The sequence below is a fragment of the Parus major genome, chromosome 2 (assembly GCF_001522545.3).
Source record: "Parus major isolate Abel chromosome 2, Parus_major1.1, whole genome shotgun sequence".
In the NCBI taxonomy this organism is placed as follows: domain Eukaryota; kingdom Metazoa; phylum Chordata; class Aves; order Passeriformes; family Paridae; genus Parus; species Parus major.
In genome coordinates, this window is record NC_031769.1 from 143,040,151 (window position 1) to 143,064,816 (window position 24,666).

General features: G+C 38.9%; 1 protein-coding gene across 1 annotated transcript in view; it reads left to right on the forward strand.

The window, feature by feature from the left end:
* TG (thyroglobulin) overlaps window positions 1-24,666 on the forward strand; it is a 145,106-nt gene that overhangs the window by 33,450 nt on the left and 86,990 nt on the right. Inside the window, exons 21-35 of the mRNA XM_015652915.1 lie at window positions 2,244-2,393; window positions 3,929-4,099; window positions 7,680-7,802; window positions 9,496-9,611; window positions 10,231-10,339; window positions 11,511-11,702; window positions 13,633-13,800; window positions 14,326-14,391; window positions 15,097-15,177; window positions 17,279-17,416; window positions 18,524-18,700; window positions 19,637-19,748; window positions 20,251-20,330; window positions 21,817-21,960; window positions 24,533-24,598. Coding sequence (XP_015508401.1) covers window positions 2,244-2,393; window positions 3,929-4,099; window positions 7,680-7,802; window positions 9,496-9,611; window positions 10,231-10,339; window positions 11,511-11,702; window positions 13,633-13,800; window positions 14,326-14,391; window positions 15,097-15,177; window positions 17,279-17,416; window positions 18,524-18,700; window positions 19,637-19,748; window positions 20,251-20,330; window positions 21,817-21,960; window positions 24,533-24,598 — 1,893 coding nt within the window. The remainder of the gene's footprint in view (window positions 1-2,243; window positions 2,394-3,928; window positions 4,100-7,679; window positions 7,803-9,495; window positions 9,612-10,230; window positions 10,340-11,510; window positions 11,703-13,632; window positions 13,801-14,325; window positions 14,392-15,096; window positions 15,178-17,278; window positions 17,417-18,523; window positions 18,701-19,636; window positions 19,749-20,250; window positions 20,331-21,816; window positions 21,961-24,532; window positions 24,599-24,666) is intronic.

Genomic DNA, 24,666 nt, shown 5'->3' on the forward strand with positions numbered 1-24,666 from the left:
ACATTTTTTCTTAGTCTCAGCCTTACACTGAGTTATGTCATATCTTTGGTACAATTCCTTAAGAGTTGGGGGTAACAATATTATTTTAGCTAAATTTTAATAGTAGAAGAAGCACTTTCTTTTGCTAAGGTGTGATTTAAAACTAAGAGAGTTGGAAACTGTCCAGGAGGACTTTAGGAACATAACCTTCCTCCCCCATTTATTTCAGGAGAAAAGCTAAAGTTTGTAAATTAGCTATGTCTTACTATATTATGCTGGTTCTTTTTATTTAAAATGCTTGACAATTCTGTCAGAGTTTCTTAAACACAACATAACCCAAATGAATGATTTTTGTTGTTGTTGTTGTTGTTTCTATATTATTTTAATTTATCTTTTCCTCTTTTAAGGTTACAGAGTTTGGTCCCACTGGTAATACATAGCTCTGAGATTTTGGTTGAAAGTTGTTCTCTAGTTTCTCATGTTTTTAAAATGTATTCATGATAATGCTTGAACGAAGTACAATAAAATAGTTTGTCTCACCTGTAGGGTCAAACTGAACCTACATGTGATGGTGTCAGCGTGGCCTCTGCTGAAGTGATAGGTCCCTCCAAGGGTTATAGAGTCTAGAAAATGTGATTCTGCATCAACATTTTTTACTGTTCTTTGTTTTCTTTTGTCAATCCAATATGTGAGACAAAAGGCAATTTTCACTCAAAATGTGATAGGAGACAGGGATGTTTCTTTCACATTGTAACTAAAACTACAAAAAGCCAGAAGAATGCTTTCAAAAGCTTAACTTGTTTCTTTTTAAACTTTAATTGCTTAATTATCCTCTTCATTGCATTTTGTCTTCAATTTAGGCATGTATTTCTCATTTCACTTTGATTTCTGCTGTTCAATGAGTATTATGCTTTTTGCATGTGTTGGAAATTGTCTTTGAAACACATCAGACACTCTTGTGTATTAGATGATGGGTTTTTGAAAGTAGAATTCTCACTGATCCAGGACTTTTTGCATTCTGTAATTGATTTTAGGTATGTGTTTTACCCAGAGTAATTGTCTTGATGTGTACTAAGAGGAAAATTTCAGTCTCACAGTTGTATCCTCCCAGACCTTCCCACTGGACTATTTACAAGATGAAGGAAGATATGATAATTTTCCTACTAGCTGTCTTTTTAGTCTATTATAATTTAGGTGGTCCCATGAGCTAAATTCATTTGCATTCTGGTGTATTGGCCAGAACAGTAATTCATCATGTGGGTTGTAGTGAGAATGGCCAATATTCCATTACTCTTTCTCTCTTGTGGAAGCTTAAACTTCTGTCAGGATGCAGGGCAAGAACAGAAATAAAGATTTGCACCTTGTCAAAGTCCCAAAATATACATTTGATAGTGTTTTGAAGGAAATCTACATCTGGGAAGCAGCTGTGAAATAACAAGCAGGGGTATTGTCCTGCAAATATGTCTGTGACTCTTCTGCTTTAATGTTCATTTGAATGCTCTGGAGGGAAAGACAGTATTCCATGGTATCCCAGAAGACAAAGAATTTTCTCTGTAATATGCAACAGGTCAGCTGGAAATATTGCTCCTGATTGTTTTGAAAATTATAGATACAGACTAAGAACATCACTAAGAACACCTTTTTGTTTTGTGTTTTGGTTGTCATGTGCATAAATAGTGACTTTTAATCCAGCCATTACTGTTTAGTTTGGAAGTGCTTGACAAAAATTTCTTTACCAGGAATTCTGAATAAAAGTTTTACCATATGGTGGATTTCTGTATGATGGTTTTGGAGTTTCTGCTCCTCAGAGCCTTCCTGTTTGTGTTTGTAGCCTTAGAAGTTACTCTTTTTTGTAGCTTGTCTTCCTTTGTTTTCTTTCACAACTCATCCACCTGCATTACCTTATTACAAATTGATTTGATAGTTGGAAATCAGGCCTGGAATTGGCATTTCCAAATTGCTTCATGTGCTCTGATTCAAGAAGAGATTTTGGGTGATATAAGAAAACATATCACAGGCTGTATTCCTGTCATTGATGAGTTTCATGGTCACTTAAGGAGTGCTTACTTTGTTTATACCACTTAGAAATACATATATTAAGAGCTTGAAGCCTATGGCAAACCTATCAGCATTTAAAAAAATATATATGTATACATTCTGTGTGTGTGTATATATATTTATAGATATATACGCACACATATGTGTGCAAATGCCAGCACTGGTTGAATTCCAGATGAGTAATAAGGTGATTGTTCTCTTTGCAGTTGTTTGTCCTCCAGGCAGTTATTTCCAGGACGATGAATGCATTCCCTGCCCTCTTGGCTACTATCAGTATCAGACAGGACATTCCTCCTGTATCAAGTGTCCTGTGGGCAAAACTACCAACTCCTATGGGGCAATCAGTTCTGATCACTGTAAGTTGAACTAATTTTTCCCATAACCTTTATTTTCTGGCTTCAAATATCTGATTTTTTTTTTATTCCTCTCTAAGTTGTTTTTTATTTTTAAATTAAATCCTCCCTCTGGGGGTTTTTGGATGGATATGCTCCCTTCTGCATACATTTAAAAGCATTTTACAAGGTACAAACTGTCTGGTGTTCTGACCAAAAATGCATGAGAAACAAGTGGTCAGTTTCATCCAGGATGTTGTGGTTCCTCTAGACGTGTTCATTGTCCTCAGGAATGATGTCTGGCTGCTCAGTATCAGTAACAATCTTGTTATGAAGCTCATTTATTGTCACTCTCATGAACACTAAAATAAGTTGGTTTTGTGCAGCTCTTTCCCTGCAAATACAAACACTTGCCAGAAAGCAACTATTGAAATGTTCACTAAAGCTGGTGGATTCAGCTGAAATGATTTGTTTTTTTCATGCAGTTCTATACAGAAAATCAGTTATTAGGTCCAAATTTAGTTTTGTCTACAGAATTACCTTATATAAAATAAGATATAAATCAGAGTACCAAGAATGGGCTTCTTGGGGAGTGCCATTGAGTATATGGTCTACTTTGTTCTCTTTCAACCTATTTGTTCTCTTAGGTGGGATAAACCTCCCAATTTCATTGTAATGTATCCAAACATCAATTAGCTTTTGCCTACAGTTATCATTCTTTTCCATGTGGGTTCTCTGGGAAGGTAGTGCCTTAAGAGTTTTTTCCTTAGAGCTTAAAAAACTTGAAATTTTCTTTACTAAATCTGTTCCCTGCCAGGTGTCCATTTTACCTTTGTGCTGCACCTCGGTGCCAGCCCTCTCCCAAAGGCCAGGTTACACATTACCTTCCTACTTTCTTTCATTCCTTGCTGTCTCCTCACAGAGCCTGAGGAGTGTTTCTGAATTAATTGGTGTGATAGCTCTTCTCATTGCTCACAACATTGCACAGTCACTGCAGCAGTCACTGAACAAACCTGTATGACTGTACAGTTCCTCCTCTGTACTTTGCTTTACAGTACTGGAAATACATCAACAGAGATTTGATGCATGACAGAGAATCCAAAAACTGTTTGAAACAGAAATTGAAGCAGCAGCAAAGCAGTGTTAGCTGCAGACTACCATGCTTCAGAGCATGAAATGCTCTGCAAATCTTAGCACAGCAGAGACTTCACTGAAAATTAAGCTAAGGGAACTTTTCAGTCCCACAGCACTGAAACATTGTCCTACTGCACTGGCAGGACCAGTGGCTGCACAGGAGGTTCCTTCTGAACATCAGAAAATGTTTTTGCTCTGAGGACAACCAAGCACTGGCTCAGGTTGCCCAGGGAGGTTGTGGAGTCCTTGGAGATGGGTAAAAGCCATCTGGAGATGGCCCTGGGCTGCCAGCTCTAGGTGGCCCTGCCTGAGCAGGGGGCTCTGACCTTACAACCTCCAGAAGTCCTGTTCAGCTTCTGAATTTTGTGAAACCCATTGACAGCATTTTCAAAGTGCCTTTTTTCCTTCCCTTGCTCTGGTACCAGGTGTGACATCCTGCCAGAGCAATGAGCAGGGCCTGCAGTGTGATGAAGATGGCCAGTACAGACCTGCCCAGCAGGACCCTGACACCAGGAAATCCCTCTGTGTCGACAGCTTTGGAGCAGCCCTGGACTGGACCCAAACAGAGGATCTCCTGACAGATGACCAGTGCTTGGGTAAGTGGCAGAGGGATATTTTGGATATGATTTGACCCCACATGGGTGGAACTTCCTTATAAAGAGACTAATCACCCCACAGGGATGATGAATGGATGGATGGAGACTCACTGTCCCATAGTTACTCACTTCCCCATACTTGTGGCCTCTGCCTCAAGCCATGTTCCTCCTTAGTTCTGCATTTCTTGACTCCACTGGGGAAGTTATTTCTGGTAAGGGAAGAGAGAGGAGCAGGTTTCCTGGGCTCTCAGAGGGCTGGCAGCTTTTCATGTGTGCTGACCTTGTGCTCTCTGCTTGGAAACCCAAAAGAATAATGGGAGGGCTAATGAGAAAGAAGCAATATTAATAATTTATTTGTAAAATTATCCCTCATCTGTGTATTCATGGGAAATAGACTATTTTCAGCAATGACCTCATAGCTACAACATAACATCACCTCTGGGCTCCTGCTGTAAGGTATCTGACTTGGGGAGGACATCCTTGCAGGCTGGAGGAGGTTACTTCTGCTTGAATACAGCTGCAAAATGTTGACTTTCAAGGATGAAAAACTTAAAAAGCAAAGAATGTCATCTATCAAACAGTCCCCAGACTGCCTGCAGTAAGGTCTAATTACTCTTAGCCTCAAAGCTTTTGCTTTTTCCCAGAAGTTTGTATATGCTCATCATATGATTGGTATTGAATTTAATGGAATGTTCTGTTTAGGAACTGATGTCATGGTGTGCTTTGAATTAGACAATGTCTTATGACAAGTGTGATCAGTGGAAGGAGTGTGAGAAGTAAAGCCCTCAGCTGTGAAGAGGTTGTTGCAAAAGTACCCCAGTTAAAATAACTCTTTTTTTATTCCTCTGAGCATACTCAGGGACTGATCACAGTGAACATGAGGTGAAAGCCTCTGTTGCTCTCAGTCACGGGGTAGTTGTGATATTTCTCTGCAGAGAGAACTCAGGATATGAATTCTCCTGTTACCGTGAGTCTTCCTGCTTGAACATTTCTGACTCTGTCCAGGATGGAGCAGTTGTAGATATTTGTGCTTGGTTTTGTGGGTCATGCTAGAAGATGTCACTACAGATATTTATGACTGTTGAAAGTTCGTTTATGACTCTTTAAAAACACAGCAACAATGTGTCATAGAATCACAGAATGGTTTGTGTTGGAAGGGACCTTAAAGACCATCTTGTTCCAGCACCACAGCCATGGTCAAGGATGCCATTTAAAAGATCAGGGCCCCATGAACACCTGAGAAAACTATTTTCTGGCTTGGATTTTTAAATAATAATTTTCTGACTTATTTCATTTTTTTAAATTTTTTTTTAAATTTGTTTTAAGATCATGCTTCATTTCTGGAAAGCGTAACGTGAAGTTCAGTTTTAGCTTTTTCTCCTGCATCTACTATCTCCCTTAATTGAATTCAACACACAGCAAGACAGGAGGGGCTGAAGGCTGATCCTGCTTTGGCAAGGGGCAGGGAGTTGGGAAGGGTCAACAAGTCCACCTGGTCTTTGGTTTTTAAGTCTTCAGACAGAAGAATGCAGAAGAATAAGCTATAAAAGCCATTGTTTGTTATCATTGTTCTCTTTTTATATTTTAGACCACTCAACATTTATTACTCAGCATTTATTATATGGGGGTTGGGACTAGGTGATCTTGAAGGTCCTTTCCAACCTAATCCATTCTATGGTTCTGTAATTATAACAACAGAAGGACCTAGAGCTTTGCTCTAGTAATAAGTGAGAGAGAATTTCTGCTCTTCACTAAGCCTGTGAAATGATTTTATGACTGCATTTTTTTTACCTTTCTTTTTACTAAAAACAAAAAATATTCAAGAATTTTAAAAAGGCAATTTTTCTACTATTTTTCATTGGTTTTAGGTTTACAGTTTCATTACACTTTTTACTTTTTCTGTCTACTTTTCTCCCATATTATTGTATTCAATACAAATGGTATTCAATAATATGGGAGAAAAATAGAGAAAAAATATTTTCTTGGAAATTTAGGGGTTGGATGAAGCCAGAATTAGGGTGAAAAAATCAGAAGAAAAGAAAAAAATTTAGAGTGTAATTTTAAAAAATTGAATATTGGAATAGGAATGAGGGCAGCTTTTAACCAAGCATCACTTCCAGCTGCAGATGCAGAAGGGATTCAGTTTTGTGCAGAAGTTAGCTAATGCTTGTATTTCTGTGCCCTGTATTTCTAGGAAGGAAAAAACTTTCACTTCTGCTTGCACTGTATTTCTTCCTTGTCCCCATCCTAACTGGAGCTCAAGGATTTTCTTGTGCTAGGCATTTGACAAACCCATATGGGTTTTTTCCTGAGCAGAAATGATGGTTTTATCAAAAGCACCTGCTGGCTCAGCCCTGACAGCAGTGGACGTTTGCTTCTGATTTAGCCCTGACTCTTGCTGTAAGAGTACAAATTATTGTTTTAAGAACTTATCCCTGAGTTTTATTTCGTGGTTTGTCCAGACATTTCAGGGACAGAGTCCATGCTGTGGCTGGACTGCTGCCCCCATGAGCCCAGGGGAAAGAGGGGCTGAGTGTCCAGCTCTTCCATGTGCAGACATCTCCCACAGCTGGGATCACACCAGAGCTCCTGCTTTTGCCTCTTTTAGGTCTAGGCTCAGTGCTGGCTGCAAGGAGCTGCCTTCACCTGGGGCCTTTAGAGAAGTTTGGTCACCAAGGGATGATGCTAAATCACCATGTTCTTCTCTTAACCACTGCATGGCTTGGGTTGGAAGGGATCTTAAAGATCCTCTACTTCCAACCCCTTTGCCATGGGCAGGGATGCTGTGCTGTGCTCACTGAAATGCACTGGTGCCTCATCCTGTGGGCACAGAGTGCAGGTGCTATCAACCTCAGCAGGGTGGTGGGGGCACTGTGTGTCCTCTCACCAGTCTGTAATCCTCTTCAGGGCACAGACACCCTCTGGAGCCTGGATTAGATTTCTCACCCCATTTAGTGGCCTTTGGGGTTTGTATCTCCAGGCCCCGTGAGCTTTTTGCAGAGTGTGAGCAGTGCTGCTTGTCGGACTCCTCGCACACGGGTGAGCGGATCCAGTGCAGGGGGAGCAGATAAAAGGGTTTGGTCAGTACAGTGACAGTCTATAACAGCATGAAAGACACACTACCTTGCATATAGCCTTGGGCCTGAAGTCAGTGGAGATCAGGCTCTTGTGTTCCTGGGTTTCCTGTCTAACTGAGTACTGTTGGAGCTGTCTCTTGTTTCTGTGACTGATTTGGAGAAAGTTGGTTCCCCCTTTGACTCAATAGTTGGTTTGATGCCATGAACAAGTAATGAGAGATGGCAGGTCTGCTGCTGGAAGAGAAGCCTCACTGGAAAGTAAAATCCCAGCCCACTCCTGGCTAACTGTTTTTTAAAACATCTTGTGACACTTTTTATTTCAAAGCAGAAATTCTACCCTCACGCCAGCTGTCTCCTGCATTATCTGTGAGGTTATGGTACCTCATTTAATGAGCAAACCTCTCTCCTCACAGAATTCAAGCTTCATTTCTACCTAAAGTCTTTGTTTTCAGCATGGGAACTGATAATACAAGTTGGTTGTGGTTTTTTGTTGTCTTTTTTAGTGCTCAGAAAATTTGAAAGAGTTGCTGCCTCCAACCTGATTTATGGATCAGAAGAAGCTCAAATTCTTCAATCTCAGTCAATTGGGGGAGACCTGCAAAGTACATATTTTCAGTGCATTTCAGGTGAGAAAACGGAGGAAAGCTGTAGAGATGACACTAACAATTGTGGAAAATAATAATATTTTCATATGATGAGTTTGTAGTTAAGTTCCTGGATGCACTGTGTGTTCTGCAGTTCAGCACCAATTCACTGCAAGATATTTACAACTTTTGGTGACCTTGATTCAGGGAAGAGCTTGATATTTCTTTCAGAAAGAAATCTTCTGGCTTTATATACTACTTCAGACAAGTCATCTGACTTTAAAGCTGGTTTATGTAGTTTGCAATACAAATGAGAACAGATTTAAGCCAGGAAACATTCATCAGACTGTGCAGATGTGCAGACAAAAGAAGGATTAGATGTTCAGGACATATGAAAAGCAAGCTTTTACCTCTTCACAAATTACCTGATTGGCACAAAAAATAGGAATAATCATCCTTGCTAATGTCAGAAGGGTATTATAAGGAGTTCAGAGATATTCTTCTGCCAAGTCTTGCAGTTTATATACTATATTGCATCTGGTTTAAGTTGGTTCAGAATCATCTGACACCCAGAAGAATCACCACACTGCTCTCAGGGTGCTTTGAGTCAGTCTCACCTTGTGTCTGCTAAAGCTTGGGCTGTGAAAGTAGGGATATGTTCAAAGTAGAAACTCTCTGGCAGTAATAATATAGATGTTCTGTTTCTAAGGTGCATACTAAAATTCTGACTGATCAATGGCTTTGTGTCACATGCCATGGTCTAGTTGGAACAATCACCTCTCGTGTTAAGAACTGAATATATGAAGCCTTTTATTACTAGAATGATTTTCATGCAGGAGCTCATCCTGGCAGTACACTAAGATTTCTTGCACCTTCCCCTGAAAATGGAGACATCCAAAAGCAAGACACTGAACTGAAAGAGCCTGAGAACAAACCTGGGGAGGAAATCATGCTCTTTTGCCAACCAGTTTGATTCCATCTCTCTCACAGCTGTATTTTCTTTATAAGTTATGTAAACGGCAGCACAATTACAAAATATTACTGCTGAAGTTCTCATTGAGGGTTGAGGGTTAACCTTTCCTTCCCTAAGTCCCTGTAAGGTCAGACAGCTCAGCTTGCATTTCAGCTGAGGTTTTTGATCTAAATTGGTTGATTTTATACCAGAGATTTGGAAAGTGTTTCACCTGGGCTAGGAGCAGAGCTGTGGAGTAAATTAATGGTGAATGTGTAAGGGCAAAAGGATCTTCAACCACTCCTAAACCTGCAGGGTTTGGTTCTTTCTCCCTTGCAGTGGCCAGGGGATTGCTGCAGGGGCAGCCAGCCTGACTGAAGAATTTGATGTTTCCCTCCTTCCTCTCACCCTGATATTTGTCACAGCCTCTTTGCCATGGGGTTACTGTATCAGGCAGGTGTGATGTGCTGGAAAAGTGGTTCTCGAGAGTCCTGCCTTGGGCAAAATTATCCAGCAGACTTTAAATATTTGGGTGTGTGGTCAGACCTGTCTCATCTGTTTATATCATCGGGTGATTAACAACTTTCTGCATTAATTTAATTCAATTTTAAATCCTTAACACTCTACTAAAATAGTTGAGTACTAAAGATCACTTGGCTAATTAAATTCATGTCTGATAGACATATGGAAATCTACATAAGTGGCAGTAAGCAGTGGAATTTGTAGCAACCATTTTGCATATGAAGCGCTGGAAAACCTAAAATTTCTTTCCTGTTTTTTCAGGCTGTGAGAGGGAAGATGACTGTGGCTTTGCAACTGTTTCTCCTGCTGGTACCGAAGTGCTCTGTGAATTATACAGCGCTGCTGAGGCCAACTTCAACTGCACCACCTCTGGATTGGTAAGAGTGATCATATCTAAAAGTATATGTTTATCACAGTGCTGTGTGTTCAAAGTAGACAAGATCACAGAAGAAAGGTAGACTGTTTCCTGACCCCTATGGCAGCAATAAATCCCTGCAAGCTGGTAAAGGAGCTACACACAGATGTTTCCAAAAATGACATCTGAATACCTCAGTGCTTGGTTGAAACATCACACAGCACTGTTGTCCCGAAAACATGCTGAGCACCCACAGAAAGGATATCAGATTGATTTAAAAAGAGAGTTAATCTGGATAGTCCAGATTAGAAGTAGCCAGGTTGGTAATCAGGTCACCTGAAACAATCACTCTTTCTGAGTCCCTTCCTCTAGGCCAGGGTTTGAACTGTGTGCTTTTATCACTGTACTATTTTCCTATTCACTTCTCCAAACAGCAATGTGGCATTGAGGAACTGAGCTCTCAGTTTGATAGTGTAAAAATTGTCTGTATGAGAAAGAATAAAAAACGTCCACATAGAGTTGTGCTGTGATTACCCTTGTGTTGCTCACTGCTCCCCATGAGTTTCTTAATAAAGAAAATGTATTTTAGGAGGGGAAACCATTAGGTTTTATTTATTTTGCTTGCCTGTTTTCTGTCTCAGGTGCAAGGTGTCTTGGGGAACCCTGCTGCCACTCGCATCAGTGGCCTCAGCTGCTTGCTTCGTGTCAGGAGCCCAGAGGGAGATGCACTGATGGTCTATCTGAAGAGAGGTACCAGTTGTGATTCACTCACCTAAATCTGGCTCTCTGTCCAAGCTGGTAACTACTTCTGTAGAGGCTCATAACTGAATGTGAGGAGCATCTTTGTTTATGAGGACACTTTAAAGAGCTGTACATTTTGTGACAGTCCAGAAGCTTCAGCAAATTATTTCTTTCATATCTTGTTCCCTAGAAATTAGGAATACTTTTGCATGCCGTTCTGATGATTTTTGCCAGCAACTAGTCCCATAAAAACTCAAAATATATCCAATGTTTTTTCCTATTCTGTTCTGTTATGACTTCTCTTTACTAAGCAGTTTGTTATTTGAATACATAAGGCAATATTAATGACCAGACTGTACATAATTTAAGTTCACTTCATTTTTCATTGTGAATTGTTGTAGTAATATACCAGCAAGAAGTAAACTGCTCTCCATGAATCCCAAAACATTTCCTCTGAACTAATGAATACATGAGACAAATTTTATTTATTTATGTGTTTATTTATTCATGGCCTGAGTGTGGCTGATAGCACCACATCTACTGTGTGACCAGCTTTTAGTGCCAGGCCAAACTGGAAGCAAGATAACCAAATGCTGCAGGATTTGAGTCAAAACTCTCTGCTCTTACTGTGTTCTTTGTTCTTCTGTCCAAGCCTCTGAGTCATTATTTATTAATATTAATAAAAAATGAAAAATCTAAGTCTCACCTGAAAATAAATCAAGTCCCTGTAGCTTGTGATTGACATAATCTTGTTAATACCAGATCTATTCTAGTCTTCTAGAACCAAAATTCTATGAATCATGCCTTCCTAATTAGCGGAAGCGTTAATTGCAGATGCAGTTATGCTGGCCAAATTACTCATTTTACTTTTTAAGTGAGAAAAATTTGTTTCATTTTTATCTGGGAGTTACTAACAGTGTGACAGTGCTTGAAGGTGGGATATTACTAACCCTACTGCAGAGATCAGTTTAGGAGCTCTTTGCTGGCAGTGCATTATAACCAGCTACTCAGGAATAATGGCACCACATCATTTGATAACCTCATCTTGCTTCTGAAACTCAAAGACCAGAAAAGGACTTTGAGTTTTGATCATAAATCTTTCAACCAGCTCCAGTTTGCAGACAATTCAAAAACATTCCTTGAGCTCCCCCTGAGCTCCTTTCCCTTTCTGTCTACCCAGGACAGGAATTCAACTCCTCTGGACCCAAGGCCTTTGAGAGGACTGGCTTCCAGAACGTTCTGTCTGGCGTGTACCGCTCCATGGTGCTCCCTGGCACCTCCCAGACTGATGCTCAGCTGCTGTGCAGACAGGAGTGCAGCCGGGACTCCTGCTGTGATGGATTCATCCTGAGCCAGCTCCTGCTGGATGGAGGTACTGCCTGACTGCACAGGAAAGGCTTCTGCAGTGGGAAACCAATGCTAAATGAGTAGAAGTCATTGCTGGCACAGACACACACCTTTGCATTGTACCTGTGTGAGCAGCCTGTCTCTACATCACTGACATTTTCTTTGGTGCTGTGAAGGTTTGAGTAATGCCCAAGACTGTGTGGAGCAGTAAAGGCCTGAGGTAGCAACCTGCTCTTGGAACAAAATGGACAGTTTGAAGGGATAAGCCTGACAGAGTTCCAGCAGTGTTTGGGCAATGCTCTTGGAAACATGGTGTGACTACTGGGGCTGTGCTGTGCAGGACCAGGAATTGGACTCAGTGATCCTTGTGGGTCTCCTCCAACTCAGCCTATTCTGTGTGTGTGTGACATCTCCATCTGGATGAGATAAACTATTCTGAAAACATCTCTCTCCATACATAGCAGGGCTTGGTTGCCAGAAACTGGTGCCTTTCAGCTGATGCAGGAACTAAGAGGTTGCCTCCAGACAGAATTCTTGTGGTGCAAATGAAAATCAGCTTCCTTTTAAGAGCAGGAAAAAATGATGCTAAACAGAATTATATTATTGCATACAGAAATGCTAAAATCTCCCAGGTCTGGATGTTTGTCTAGGACAGCAAGTGGTAGTGGGATGGATGGAGTCTGACAGAGGTGGGACTTTGGCACAACCAGATTTTTTGCCAGCAAGCTCAAGCACTTTATGCCAGTCCTTATTTTTTGCAGTTTAGTTTCAAGCTCACATGGTATTGACTTTCCCCTTGGAGATGCATTTCTTGTAGGAAATATAAAGTTCTAAATGACATGCCTCAAAGATTTAAAGACAAGCTCTATCAACAGCCAGGAGTTGCACCTGATGATTCTTGTGGGTCTCTTCCAGCTCAGCATATTCTATGATTCTGTGAAGTTCAGGCATGTGCTAGTGGCTGCATTTCTCCAGTTTGGAGTGGAAACTGATCCTAGATTTAAGAAAATCTGTGAAAATCTGCCACAAGTTATCTGTGAAAGTTGTCAAGAAAATATTTCCAGAAAATTATTTTCTATTTTGGGTGGGGTTTTTTTTGGGTTTTTTTTTGGTTTTTTTTTATCACAATATTCTAGGTGATCTTGTAAAGTCCATTTCTCTATATATATTTACCATCAAAATTTGGGTTCTCTCTACTTGTGAGTGTAAAAGGGGAATATCTCTTTGGTTGGGGTGACTATTTGGCTGAGCTCTATAGGTAAATGCATTATTTGGACTGGCTTTTTTTGCTCTAAAAAGAAAGAAAAAAGAAGGAAAATGTAGCATACCCAGTCCATCAAAACAAACAAGAGAGGGCATTGTAAAACCTTAGAAATGCCTGAGCTGTGACACCAAGTGCAAAGCAGGAGCTGAGTATTGCCCACAAGTTATGGTAACAGATTGGTGCCAGAACATGTGGCTTTAAACACTCTGGTCCCCCAACTCACATCACAGTGCTGGGGGACACTCAGGCCTGGGATGACTGAAATCAGGCACCAGTTCAGGAAACCACTGCAGTAAAAATATATAAGTGGTTTTTTTTTTCTGTTCAGAACCTGAGATTTTAAGAGCTTCTAAGGATTGGATGTGTCTCTGTGGTGCTATGAGGTGCTGAGAACATTGTTGGGTATTATCAGACAATACTAATGTTTTATTAGGTGATAATAGCATGTGCCTGAAATCTCTGAAGAACAGGCTACAAATGTTTAGATTGGGTATGAGTAGTTAACCTTAGCACTCAAATTTGAACACATGATTCTAATTTGTTTATTTGGGTTGTTTGTTTTTTTGGTAGCAATAGTGAAGGGACTCTCTCAGTGACACAGGTTCAGTTGGCACCCAGAGGAAGTACTGGGGGCTTGGGTAAGTGCAAAGCATTAGTGCAGTGATGCAGCTGTGTCTTTTCCTGCCCCTAGGAACCATTCTGTGCAGTTTGCTGAGCTCCCCAGATGTGCTGATCTGCAATGCCAAAGGCTGGAGTCCAACACCCACCTCAGCCATGGGTGGGATGTGCAATGGTGTGAGCTATGATGAGAAGGAGAAGAGGTTTTCCTTCACTCTGGGAGGACAAGTGTTCAGTGGAAGTATGTCAGTGAATTACCTCAATTTACTTTAGTTCCCTTTAATTGTTGTATAGACTCTGTCTTATTCACCAGCCTGCTCTTGTACTCCAATGCTTTTTTCAAGTAAATCTATATCACAAGAGAAGAATTCTCTGACTGGATGCATTGCTAGATAGATGGTAGATAGATCTAACATTTTGCCACATGAACATTAATAAAAGATGAGACTTTGTTTAATATGTCACTCTGTAATAATTGCATCATTTAATTCAGGCAGATCCAAGATAATAATCTGAAGAAAAGACAAAGTCTGGAGCAAAGATAAAAAGGGATATGCCCAGACCTACATGGTAAAAGCAATAATAGGAAAGTGAGTAAAGTTTGGCACCCTGAATCCAGACTAGCCCTGTGACACCTGGGATCTTCTTCCTTAGACTTGTGTATTGTGATGCATAGTTTAGTGATGTGTTTTCTATGCAATTACTGAGCATTTTAAAAATATGGTTAATTTAAACAGCTATTCTAACAAAATTTTTTCTTTACTAGCTTCTCAGTTGATGGAAGAGGCAGGAAGAAATTTCACTACCTTTCAGGAAATTTACCTGTGGAGAGGTAAGTTATCTCACAAAATTTATTACAAAAACTTATGGTGAACTGTAGGGTGTGGCAGATGTCTATTCTATAATGGAAATGTCATTGTCACTTCATTCCATGGTATCCAAATTAAGATACAACTCAGAAGCCTATTTTGACAGGGATGTGTAATCTGGAGTAATTCTTCTACTGCCAGTTTCATGAAATTTGGGTAAACTCTTGTGTCTGAGAACATAATTTATAACTTTTAATACCCTTGAAAATGATATCATGAAGACACCTGCCTTTGTCCCATCAGTGTCCAAGTACCATAATAATTTGGCACTTTATGCCTAATTACATGGGTTATATTTGTTAGCAGAATAACTGTATTTTTTTATTTTCTGAATCTCACCATGTACATGGCAGGACCTGCACAAATGATTTCTAATAATGCTTTATAAGTCCACAAAGCCTTCAGAGCTGATGCTGAATGCAGAGTGACTGTGGATATTGCATTTACTTTTGTCATCCAAACAATGCATTTTGGTTTAGGTGTTCCCCAGAGCTCTACACAGATGGTTTTACTTTTTCTTGATTCAACGTTTGGAGGAACTACCAAAGGAATTTTCCTAAGTGCTGCACTTTATATGTTTGTTCAGTTTTGGGAACTGAGGATTATCTTGTCTTGTGAAAGAAAGGTAAAGGGAATTACTCCTCTCTTTGACTCCTGTTTCATTCCAGACTCTGATATGGTCACCCGGATGGAAACCTCTTTGTGTGAGGCTGCTGCTTTGAAAACAAAGGATGATCTCATGTTATCAGGTATTGGAGCAACAGCAGACAGAGCAGGCAACAGAAGAGAGCAGAGAGGGGGTGCAGAATTTAACCAGAAAATATCATATATGTACATATATATATTTTTATATATATATATTATGTTATAGGTATTGTAAAGGCCAGAGGATTTCTCTGAAATAGGATGTCTGATACAGGTTTTGAGAAAGATGTCTAAAATGTAGGCTTTATGATTTTTACCTTGCCAGGCCAGGCTGGAAATGAAAGTGTTAAAATGTTCAATGTGAAACTTGTTCTTTCAGACTTACTGAGACACAGGAAATATTACTTGTCTGAGAAAAAAATTCACATAAACCCAGGAATGAAATCCTTGGCCTGGGTACCTGGGTATCCTTATTGTTACTGACAGTATGATTGAAAATATGGGCTGTAGAGAAACCCAGGATGAAACTGCAATCACAAATCTTTCTTCCATGCATGATGACAGTGAGGAACCTGTGAACTTCTCTTAGTTCCTTTGTTATTCCAGGGCTTGTTCTTTGCTATATGAAGTCATATATAGGTCCAAAATAATTTGTAGGAGGTTACTGGAGTTCATTTGGGCCTTCAGCACCATAATCCTAAGAGAAACTGAGCAGTAGAGTTTGCTGAGAGCACCTTGATTCATTTTTAATGAATTATAATCTTTGCTGAGGGGTCTTGATGAATGTCTGAGCACATGATTTAATATGTGCAAAACCCTGAAAGGAAGTAAATTGCTGATTTTGCATATGGAATTTGAAAGGAAAGTAAACTAAACTAATTTAAAAACTAAAAATGCCCATTTACCTAGCAGAACTCCTTTACAGTTAGGGGTATTTTAAAGTCTAGTCTTAAAAAGAGAGAGAAAAAAATGCAATACTATGGTGATTGAATTATCTTGCATTTATCTGCCAAGACATGAGTACAGCCCTCAGGGTTCTTCATTTACCTTGCTGGGGCTGATGACATCATTAAAACCTGCAGTAATTCAAGGAATGCAGTTTTTACCTCCATCTCTAAATCTTAGTCTTGACACCAGCTGTTTAAGAGAAACTGAAGGTTGAAGTTATGACTTGAGAGGTAACAGGAATTATAGGTTACCTTTTTTAGGAAGGCATGAATACATCTGGGAAAATGTCTACAGAGCTATTATGACTTGTTAATCATTTGTGAAGCACAGGGTAACATACCTTTTCTAGTTTCTGATAGGAAATGCAAAGCTGCATTTTCAGCATGTCAGTGGGTGCTTCAGCACATCAACAGCAATCATCAGCATGTCTTTACTTCTTGTTTTCATTATTGTCTTGTTTCTTCACTGCATGTAAGATTAAGTAACACAGTGTCTCACAGTCTTGGAACTGGGGATGAGACCTGCTGATGACATTTGATAAATGTGAAAGTGTTTGTGAAGAAATTTGTAAGAGATGTGAAGAATGTCCATTTCTTTTAATACTGGATCCTTATTTAAGGGGATAAACTTGGAAACAAGAAAATAGCTGTGACTGATTATTTCAGAGGGAGCTCAGGAGGTATAAATCATTTCACACGTCTAAAGGTCACAGGCAGTGACAGAAATGAGTTATTTGATGTGGTCTGTGGGAGCATAAATTCAGAGAAATGAGCTTAAATGACTGAAATAGATATTAAGCTTTTAATACAGGAAAACTTTTTAAGACTGAGAGATGTAAAAGTTTCTCAAGGGAATATAAGGAAACTGCAGTATTTTGAATTAACAAAGCTACATTGATTAAGGAATTGCAAACATCCTCTGAATCCTCATACTTTACTGTTAGGATATTGTGTTGCATGACAGAGCAGAGCAAACCCTCTAATTTCTAGGGGCAGGAATTTTCATCCATTTTTTGGATGTTGGAAATAGTCTGGCAGTGCTATTTTGTGCAGTGCAGCTCAGTGAGGAGGAACTCCCTACAGGAGAGTCACTGTGGGTAAACAATTCTGTTATTAAAAGCAGGCTTTGGTGTATTCTAGCTTGACAAAATGATTGCAGCTGTTTTGCTGTGAAAGGCAGAATTTTATATATAAATAAATTTAATTCATTCCAGATCGTAGTTAATTTTTTTTGTGGGATTCTTTGTTTGTATCTCAGATTCCACAAAGGATCTTTTCTACCTAATGGACAACAGGCAGATACAGAGTGACCAGAACTATTCTCTCCCTTTCCAGCAGTATTGGATCTTCAGACAGAAGTACTCAGCTGAGGAAGCTCTGCTTTGGTGTCTCACACGTAAGACATCATGAAGGCTGTTATCCTAACTAAAATCTTTTAATGGGTGTTATAATAATGATGAGTAGGAACTTTAGACTTTGAGATTATTTTTTTTTTTGTAGATAGCTCCTAAAATTTTCATGGAAGTTGCCAGTGGGGCCACCTGTTTCCTCCTTACAGTCTTTGGCTGCTGAAAGGGTTCCCATAGTTCAGCATCAGGGTGCCCCTGTCATGGGCAAGAGAAGTCAAAGGTACAGCTTGGGCAGTGTACCACTCCAAATAGAGAGATGGCATAGAGGTAAAAGAAGGTAAAATTGGGGCAGATAATTGGGGTTAATGATAAATTACATTTTAATGCAGTAAATGGAGAAGAGTTTCTAGCTCTACCAGGAAGTCAGAACTAAGAACTAAGTGCACAAACATCACTGTAACAGCTCAGTAGAGCTATTCCTGTTTAAAATTAAGCATTGACACACATATTTACAGGAGCCATTGCCATGGTAATTAAGAAATGGGTTTCCCAGCTTTGGTTCTTTTCTGAAGGTGCACTCTTTCCCTGGGACAAACTTCAGAATAAATTGCTTCAAGCAAATATCTTGAATGGTTGATTCTGAGAAAGTTAGGTTAAATTTTGTGTGATGCTTGAATGCTTCAGAAATATTTTTTTAAAAAACTTATTAAGACATTGTAGATATTATTGTCCTTTTTTATTTGTTAGAGACCACGACTGATGCAGAGTTCTCTTATGATTATACAGTTTGTATGTCAGATTTACTAAAAAAAGAAAGAGACCTTTATGAATTAAAATGTTAAAGAGAGACCAATACACTGGAGTAATGCTTGTCACAGCTGGGGAATTTATCTTCCCAGTTAGCTGTGCTGTAACTCCTGTACTGTGCTCTCCAGGTAAACCTGCTCTTCAGTGCCACTAAAGCCAGAATGTGTCCCTCTTTCTCTTGCACTTTCAATTAATTAAATTAATTAATTTTCATGATCAGTAGGATAACACTGAAATTCTCACTTTTAGTTGTTTGCTGATGGATAGCTTTGCTCTGAAAACATGAAGAGGATCTGAGAGGGAAAGGAGCCCTTGTGTGTGTAATTATTCATGACTTTGCTTCTTAGGTTGTGCCCAAGAGGAAGAGTTTTGTCGAATGGCAGATCTGCAAAATGCCACAGACAAATACTTTGTGTGCATCCTCTATCCAGAAGCACAGATTTGTGACAGCAGCATTGACCAAATACCAGGAAACTGTGCAACTGTGCTACCCTGGCAACCACAGACGCTGTACCATAAAATAGGCAAGTTTTGGTATTTGGATATATAATGTCTGCTCTAACCCTGGTAATTCAAGCCAGTGTTTTGCCTCTTGATTCTGAGATACAAAGTCTGCATGTATAAATGAGACTTGGGATGTGATGGTGCAAGGGCAGGTCAGCCTGTCTGGGATATAGTTTTTAATTTTCAGTTCATAATGGAAAGATATTAACCATGAACTTTACTCTGTCCATCTCAGCCTTTCCCAAGTCAGAGAAGCCAAGTCGATCTCGAATTTACATATCAGTTTTTAGCCCTTTTTATAATATGGGTAAAATATGAATGTCATTGGAATGCCACAATCTACTGTTAAAATTTCTATGTTAGCTAAATTAATGTAATTATTTTAATTATGTTTTAGCCAATGCAGAGCTATAGACATGAATTTTAGCATTTGCTCTTTGAATACTTGGGAAGTTCAATTTTTTTCTCATAGAGCACATGTAAGGAAGCTGGACAAATGAGCCTGTTTTCACTGTACAGGAACATGTAATTTTGCTGTGAGAAATATAAAGGTCCACTGAACTGAGCTATTCAATCATGTCATTTTGGGGAGCCCAAAGGACAGCATGGGCTGAATAATGCATGAGCACACTGGAGTCTTCCAGTCTGGAGCTGTATCCCTGTTTAAGGCTTTGTGGAAGAAGTAGCATCAGGTCTCAGAAAAAAAGGCCTGGCTGGAAGTCTTTCCTTGGTAATGTAATTTGCTAAGCTTTCAGAGTCTTCACTTCATTAATTTTTATCCATCTTCAGGCTTAACAATCAAAATTTTGCTGTGATAACATAAAACTGTCTTTTAATCGACCAGAGTTCAATATGAAAGCAAAGATTGGACTCCTACCATTTGATTACTTAACCAGTACTTGAGTATGACAAAGCTAAACTGATTTTTCCAATTTTGTTTTTCTCTTTCCTTTCAGTCACGCTTAAAAGTTCTGTGAAGAGCTTCTACACACGTGTACCATTCCAGAAAGTAACTGAATTCTCAGTGAGGAATAAGACTGACATGAGCAGAAAAGCTGTTTCAGATGGGTAGGACAAGAATGTTCCTTTGTTCTCCCTTGAATCTGAACCATGATTGGAATTCCAAGGCCGTGTTATGCAGATAAAGAAAATCAGAAGTATTGATCCAAGAATTGCATTGTTTGAGAGTATTTAACAAAAAAAAAGATATCATATGTTTTAAAGGAGATTTATAAATGAGTTATAAATAATAAATGATATAATTATTTATTATAGACATGAAAATTGTTACTTATAATACTACTAATTACTAATTGGCCAGTTAAATCTCTTAACAATGATGCACCAAATCAATTTATGCTGATATTTTTAGGGCAGATACCAAAATCATCATCTAAATGAATACATGTAGTCTGGTAGGTGTATACTAATCAAGCATAGTTTTGTCTACATAAGGAAAATGCATGGAAGTGTGTATGTTTGCTGGCTCTTCAGCCTTACTGTGAACTCTACAGGTTCTCAGTGTCTGATATGTCTAATGACACCATGGATAATACTTTTCCTTTCCTAGGTTTTTTGAGTGTGAGCGTTGGTGTGATGCTGATCCCTGTTGCACAGGATTTGGCTTTTTTAATGATTCCCAGCTGTCAGGTATTTCCCCCCCCCGTTTTTATTTTTAAAATAACTTCACTCTTTCTTCATTATCCAGATTTTACCCTTCTTTTGCTCTGAAGTGCACTTTACAAGCCCTTTCAGATCTCATACACCTGCCTTCAGCACCTTTTCAAGTAACCATAACCATTCCTAGTTCAGCCCAAAGACAAGTTCCACATTTCAGAAATTAAGAAAACTTCATGAGACTGAGTCATTAAAAGGCTGCAGTTCCATCAGCATAAAATAAAATAAAGCTCCAGTTTTTTCTCATTCATCAATTCTCTTCAAAAGTGTTGCTTGATTTCTTTTAGTGATTTTTTTTTCCCTTTTATGTTGTTTCATTTTTTAAAGTCTAAAGAACTGCTTACTGAAATTAGGTGCATGCAAACACATAATGTCTGTAGATACTGTGGGGTGATTTAGCCTTTTGGCTTTCTTGGTTGTCTGAACTTCTCTGCTCCCAGAGTTTTTCTTCTGCTTGAGGAAGAAAGTCTTCAGCTGGTGTTGAAATTTGGATACCACCCAGCTCAAAGTCAATGAAATAGATTTTAATGTTATTAAAAATTCAGATTTAGGCCACAGAAATATTGGTTTTGCTGAAGTCATGTGCTAACCAACTCTCTGAAATCATTAGAACGTGCTGTTTTTATAATGCATTTTGGAATTTCAAACACTTCAGAAATACGTATTTTTAATTCCTTTTTTTGTTGAACAGATAAAATTTTCATATGGTCAAAAATTAGTAGCTTAGAAAATTAATCCAGAGTAGTTTAGATAAGAATTAATGTGCAAATAAAAAATAGTTGGCAGTTTTCATACCTCCTTATGATCATATGAAATTTGAAGTCTTAACTGAATATGAGTTAGAGTTTCTTTAAATACTTCTAAAATAAATAAAAAAATAAAATAATTAAGACATTCAACATGCAAAATGGACGCAGTTTGAGTTTATCTGATTAATATTTAACATCTATGACATTTCAGACATCCAGTCTTGGTACTCATATAGTCAAGAGAACATTCAATAGTGATTTTAACATGAGCTGAAATCTTCAATGAAACTGTGTTTCAAACCCTCCATATTTCTCAGGAACAAAATTATTTACACTAGGGTTTTGAAAGAATTTTTATCTTGATGTAAGTTGGAGATATGTTTCAACATTCATGCTGATTTTTAATTACATTGACATGAAAGGGCTGCTTGCTCAGAGTCCTGACCTATGCTCAGTGAAATTCTCTGTGACTGGATTATTATGGATTTTAATGCTGGCACCCACCTTCCCTCACAATGAATTCAATGAGATTTTTCAGCACGAATTTCAATCACTTGTTGCATTTCAGTTATTTCCTTCCTTTGATTTTTAAGTCAGTTGAATTTCATTTAACACTCAGTGGAACCATGCTGTGTTCTTTTTCTTCACAACACTATCTGGAAAAGGAAAGTTTTCCTCCTTATTTCTGTAACCATGTGCATCCTTGGCAGGTGGAAAGATCGTGTGTGTGACTCTCAACAGCCTTGGCATCCAGACGTGTGCTGAGGAAACAACAAGTGCTTGGCACATTTCAAACTGCAGTTCACCAGATGCTCAAGTCAAAATACACCCATTTGGCTGGTATCAAAAGCCTGGTAAGTGATGCAGGACACACGACCTTTCTAATGGGATTCTGCACATTGAAGCTTGTTATTTAGCTTCAGAGTATAAAAATTCCAGCTTCCAGCTGCAGGATCCATTTGCAAGGACCACAAACAGACAAGGCAAACAAGTATGTGCAAAGGAAAGAAAGGTGCAATTTAATATCCATTTTAATACAAAAGGAATAGCAATACCTCAAAGATGTATAACTTAATTTCTTAGATTCTATTGGAAACTTGTGGCCATTGTCAGAATTCAAATATATTTTGCCTCACTGTGCAGTCCTGGTCAGGAAATCATCTTTTGTTTCTCACTCATTGGCTTATGGTTTCACCATCCATGTGGCTGCATAACCTCAAAAGGCTTGGGTTTGCTACAGAATTTAAAATTAACTTTTGGTTGTTTTGGTAAAGAAAGGACCAAGACAAAATTCCAAAGTAGGCCTGTATTTTTCAAGTAGTAAGAAGCCATCGGGTGTTTAAACAGAAAAGCAGTTATGAGATGTTGCATTATTTTCTCAGGAGGAATCAAAGCCACTCCTAGTCTAGATGGATTTTATTTTCTGTGGGGAAACAACAGCTTCATTGCTTTGTTGAAAACTTTAAATGGGTTTGTCATTTGTCACACTCCTTTTGGGCAGGTCTAGTTCTGCTTTGTTAAGCTCTGATTTAATGTAACTGAAAGAATAAGGAAAACAATTGTCACCTGAGTTTGTCTCTCTATATGGGAGGACAGCCACAATTCCAGGGCAGAGAGCCCTCCTGGGGGCAGGTCTAGTGATGTTGACAGAATCAGGGAAAATTTTTGAATAAGATAAACTTTTTTCTGCTTTTATAATCCCTCAGTTCTTGCAGAGTAGAGAAAGGCTGATAACTGAAAGGAGGGGGGGTCACAGGGCATGGATATATTGTCCAGAGAATGTGATAGAAAAATAATCCAGTTAAAGCTGTATAGAGATGGATCAGATATTGTGGCAATATATTGCATTTTACAGTGTTGATAAATAAAACCTTCATTCACACTCTAAGTGTCTGAAATATGAACCCAATGTTGAGCTTTTCAAGCCTTGCACTGTCCCTGTGCCCACAGAACCATCCGTGTCCTCTTGCTAAAGGGCAGAGACAGCATGGAAGCATCATGAGAGCTGGGAAGGGGTGGGCTGAGGGTCTAGCACTGAGAGGAGGGGAACAACACCCTGATAAAGCAATGGCAGCATCCTGATGGCAGGGGGAGTTGAGATGCAGACAGGGGTAAGAGTGAAGAAGTGGTGTAGATACACTTCCATTCCTTGGAATTGTTTTCCCCTTGTTGGCAAAGAACCAACAAAAATAAAGGCTATTTATCACATGACAGAGGGATGGTGAAGAGGAGCCTGGGGTGTATGCAAAGTAGGGAATATTAGGAGAGACAGTGACATTTCCTTCTGCATCAAGGGAGTTACAGATGTGTTTCCACCACAACACACAGAAAGGCACAGCTGTTTATGCAAATGGAGATATTTACAGACAAAAATTTGTATCGGTTGTGCTGGTGTGTTGAATGTCTGGAGAACCAGGAAAAGGAACAAAAAGGTTCTAAAAAGGCTAAAAAGGAAAATAAAATCTGAAGGAGTGATTTACTGTAGCAGGGGGATATTGGCATGATGTAGGGTCTGGTTGTATTCCACAGTGGTGTTGGAGGAAGTTGCTTCTGTCCCCGTGTTTCATAACAGGCTAAGTTGATGTGTGAGCTGTTTTCTGCACAGCTCTGCTTGTGGGCAGTTTGTTTTTGTGCAGAGCTGCAGCTCAGTCAAAAAGGAATGTAGAGTAGCATTTCAAAGAGTTTTGGATAGGCCCAAACTTTCATTTCTGTGAATGGGAAAACCTGAGTTTTTAGAAACCTCTGTTACATGCATGGGAAACACATACTGGAAGAAGTTAACAAAATCTGATCTGCCTTCATTTTCTTTAGGGATGGTCATTTATTATGTCTTAGTGGAGAATTTATAATTGGTTTGACTGGCCAAAGTGTTTTACAAAATATGAATGCACAGGGGAAATTTAATATTTATTATTTGTGATTACTAAATATTTATGGGGAGTATCAACAAATGAGAAGTCTTTTGTACGGAAATGAATATGAAGTTTTGGTTATGATGAATTCTTATTTGATCTTAAATTTGGAAAGTGTTGTGCTGGAAAATGCCTTGTTTCTAATTAATATTTCTGAGAAATTCCAGTTTTCTGGAAGCAGAGAGAATCTTGTGTCTCCCCTGGTGCAGAAACCTGAATACAGAGAGGGACATAGGAAAAACATAGAAATACTGAAATGAGCTGTTCATAACTGTATCTTAAAAAGTGTTTGTAGGAATGTTTATATACATAGAAATTTAGGGAAGTCTGGTTTCATGTACGAGCTCAAAAGGATTAGATAGCAAAGTAGCCTTGCAGCCTTACTTTTGGTGTTTATGTGGAGAAGATGCTACATCCAGATCCAAGAAGTAATCTGAAAATATTGAGTATCAATTGCATTTTAAGCCTTCAAGTATTATGGTTTTCAATTGTATTGTTTTTTTTCTGCTTTTAGCTGACTTGAAGAGCACCATTCCCAACCTGTGTCCACCTGTTAGTTTCCCACTCAGGCCAGAAAGTGGTAAGTGTATTTATGAATTGAACAAAAACAAAACTAAACAAACCACCTCAAGAAAAAAAAAAAAAAAA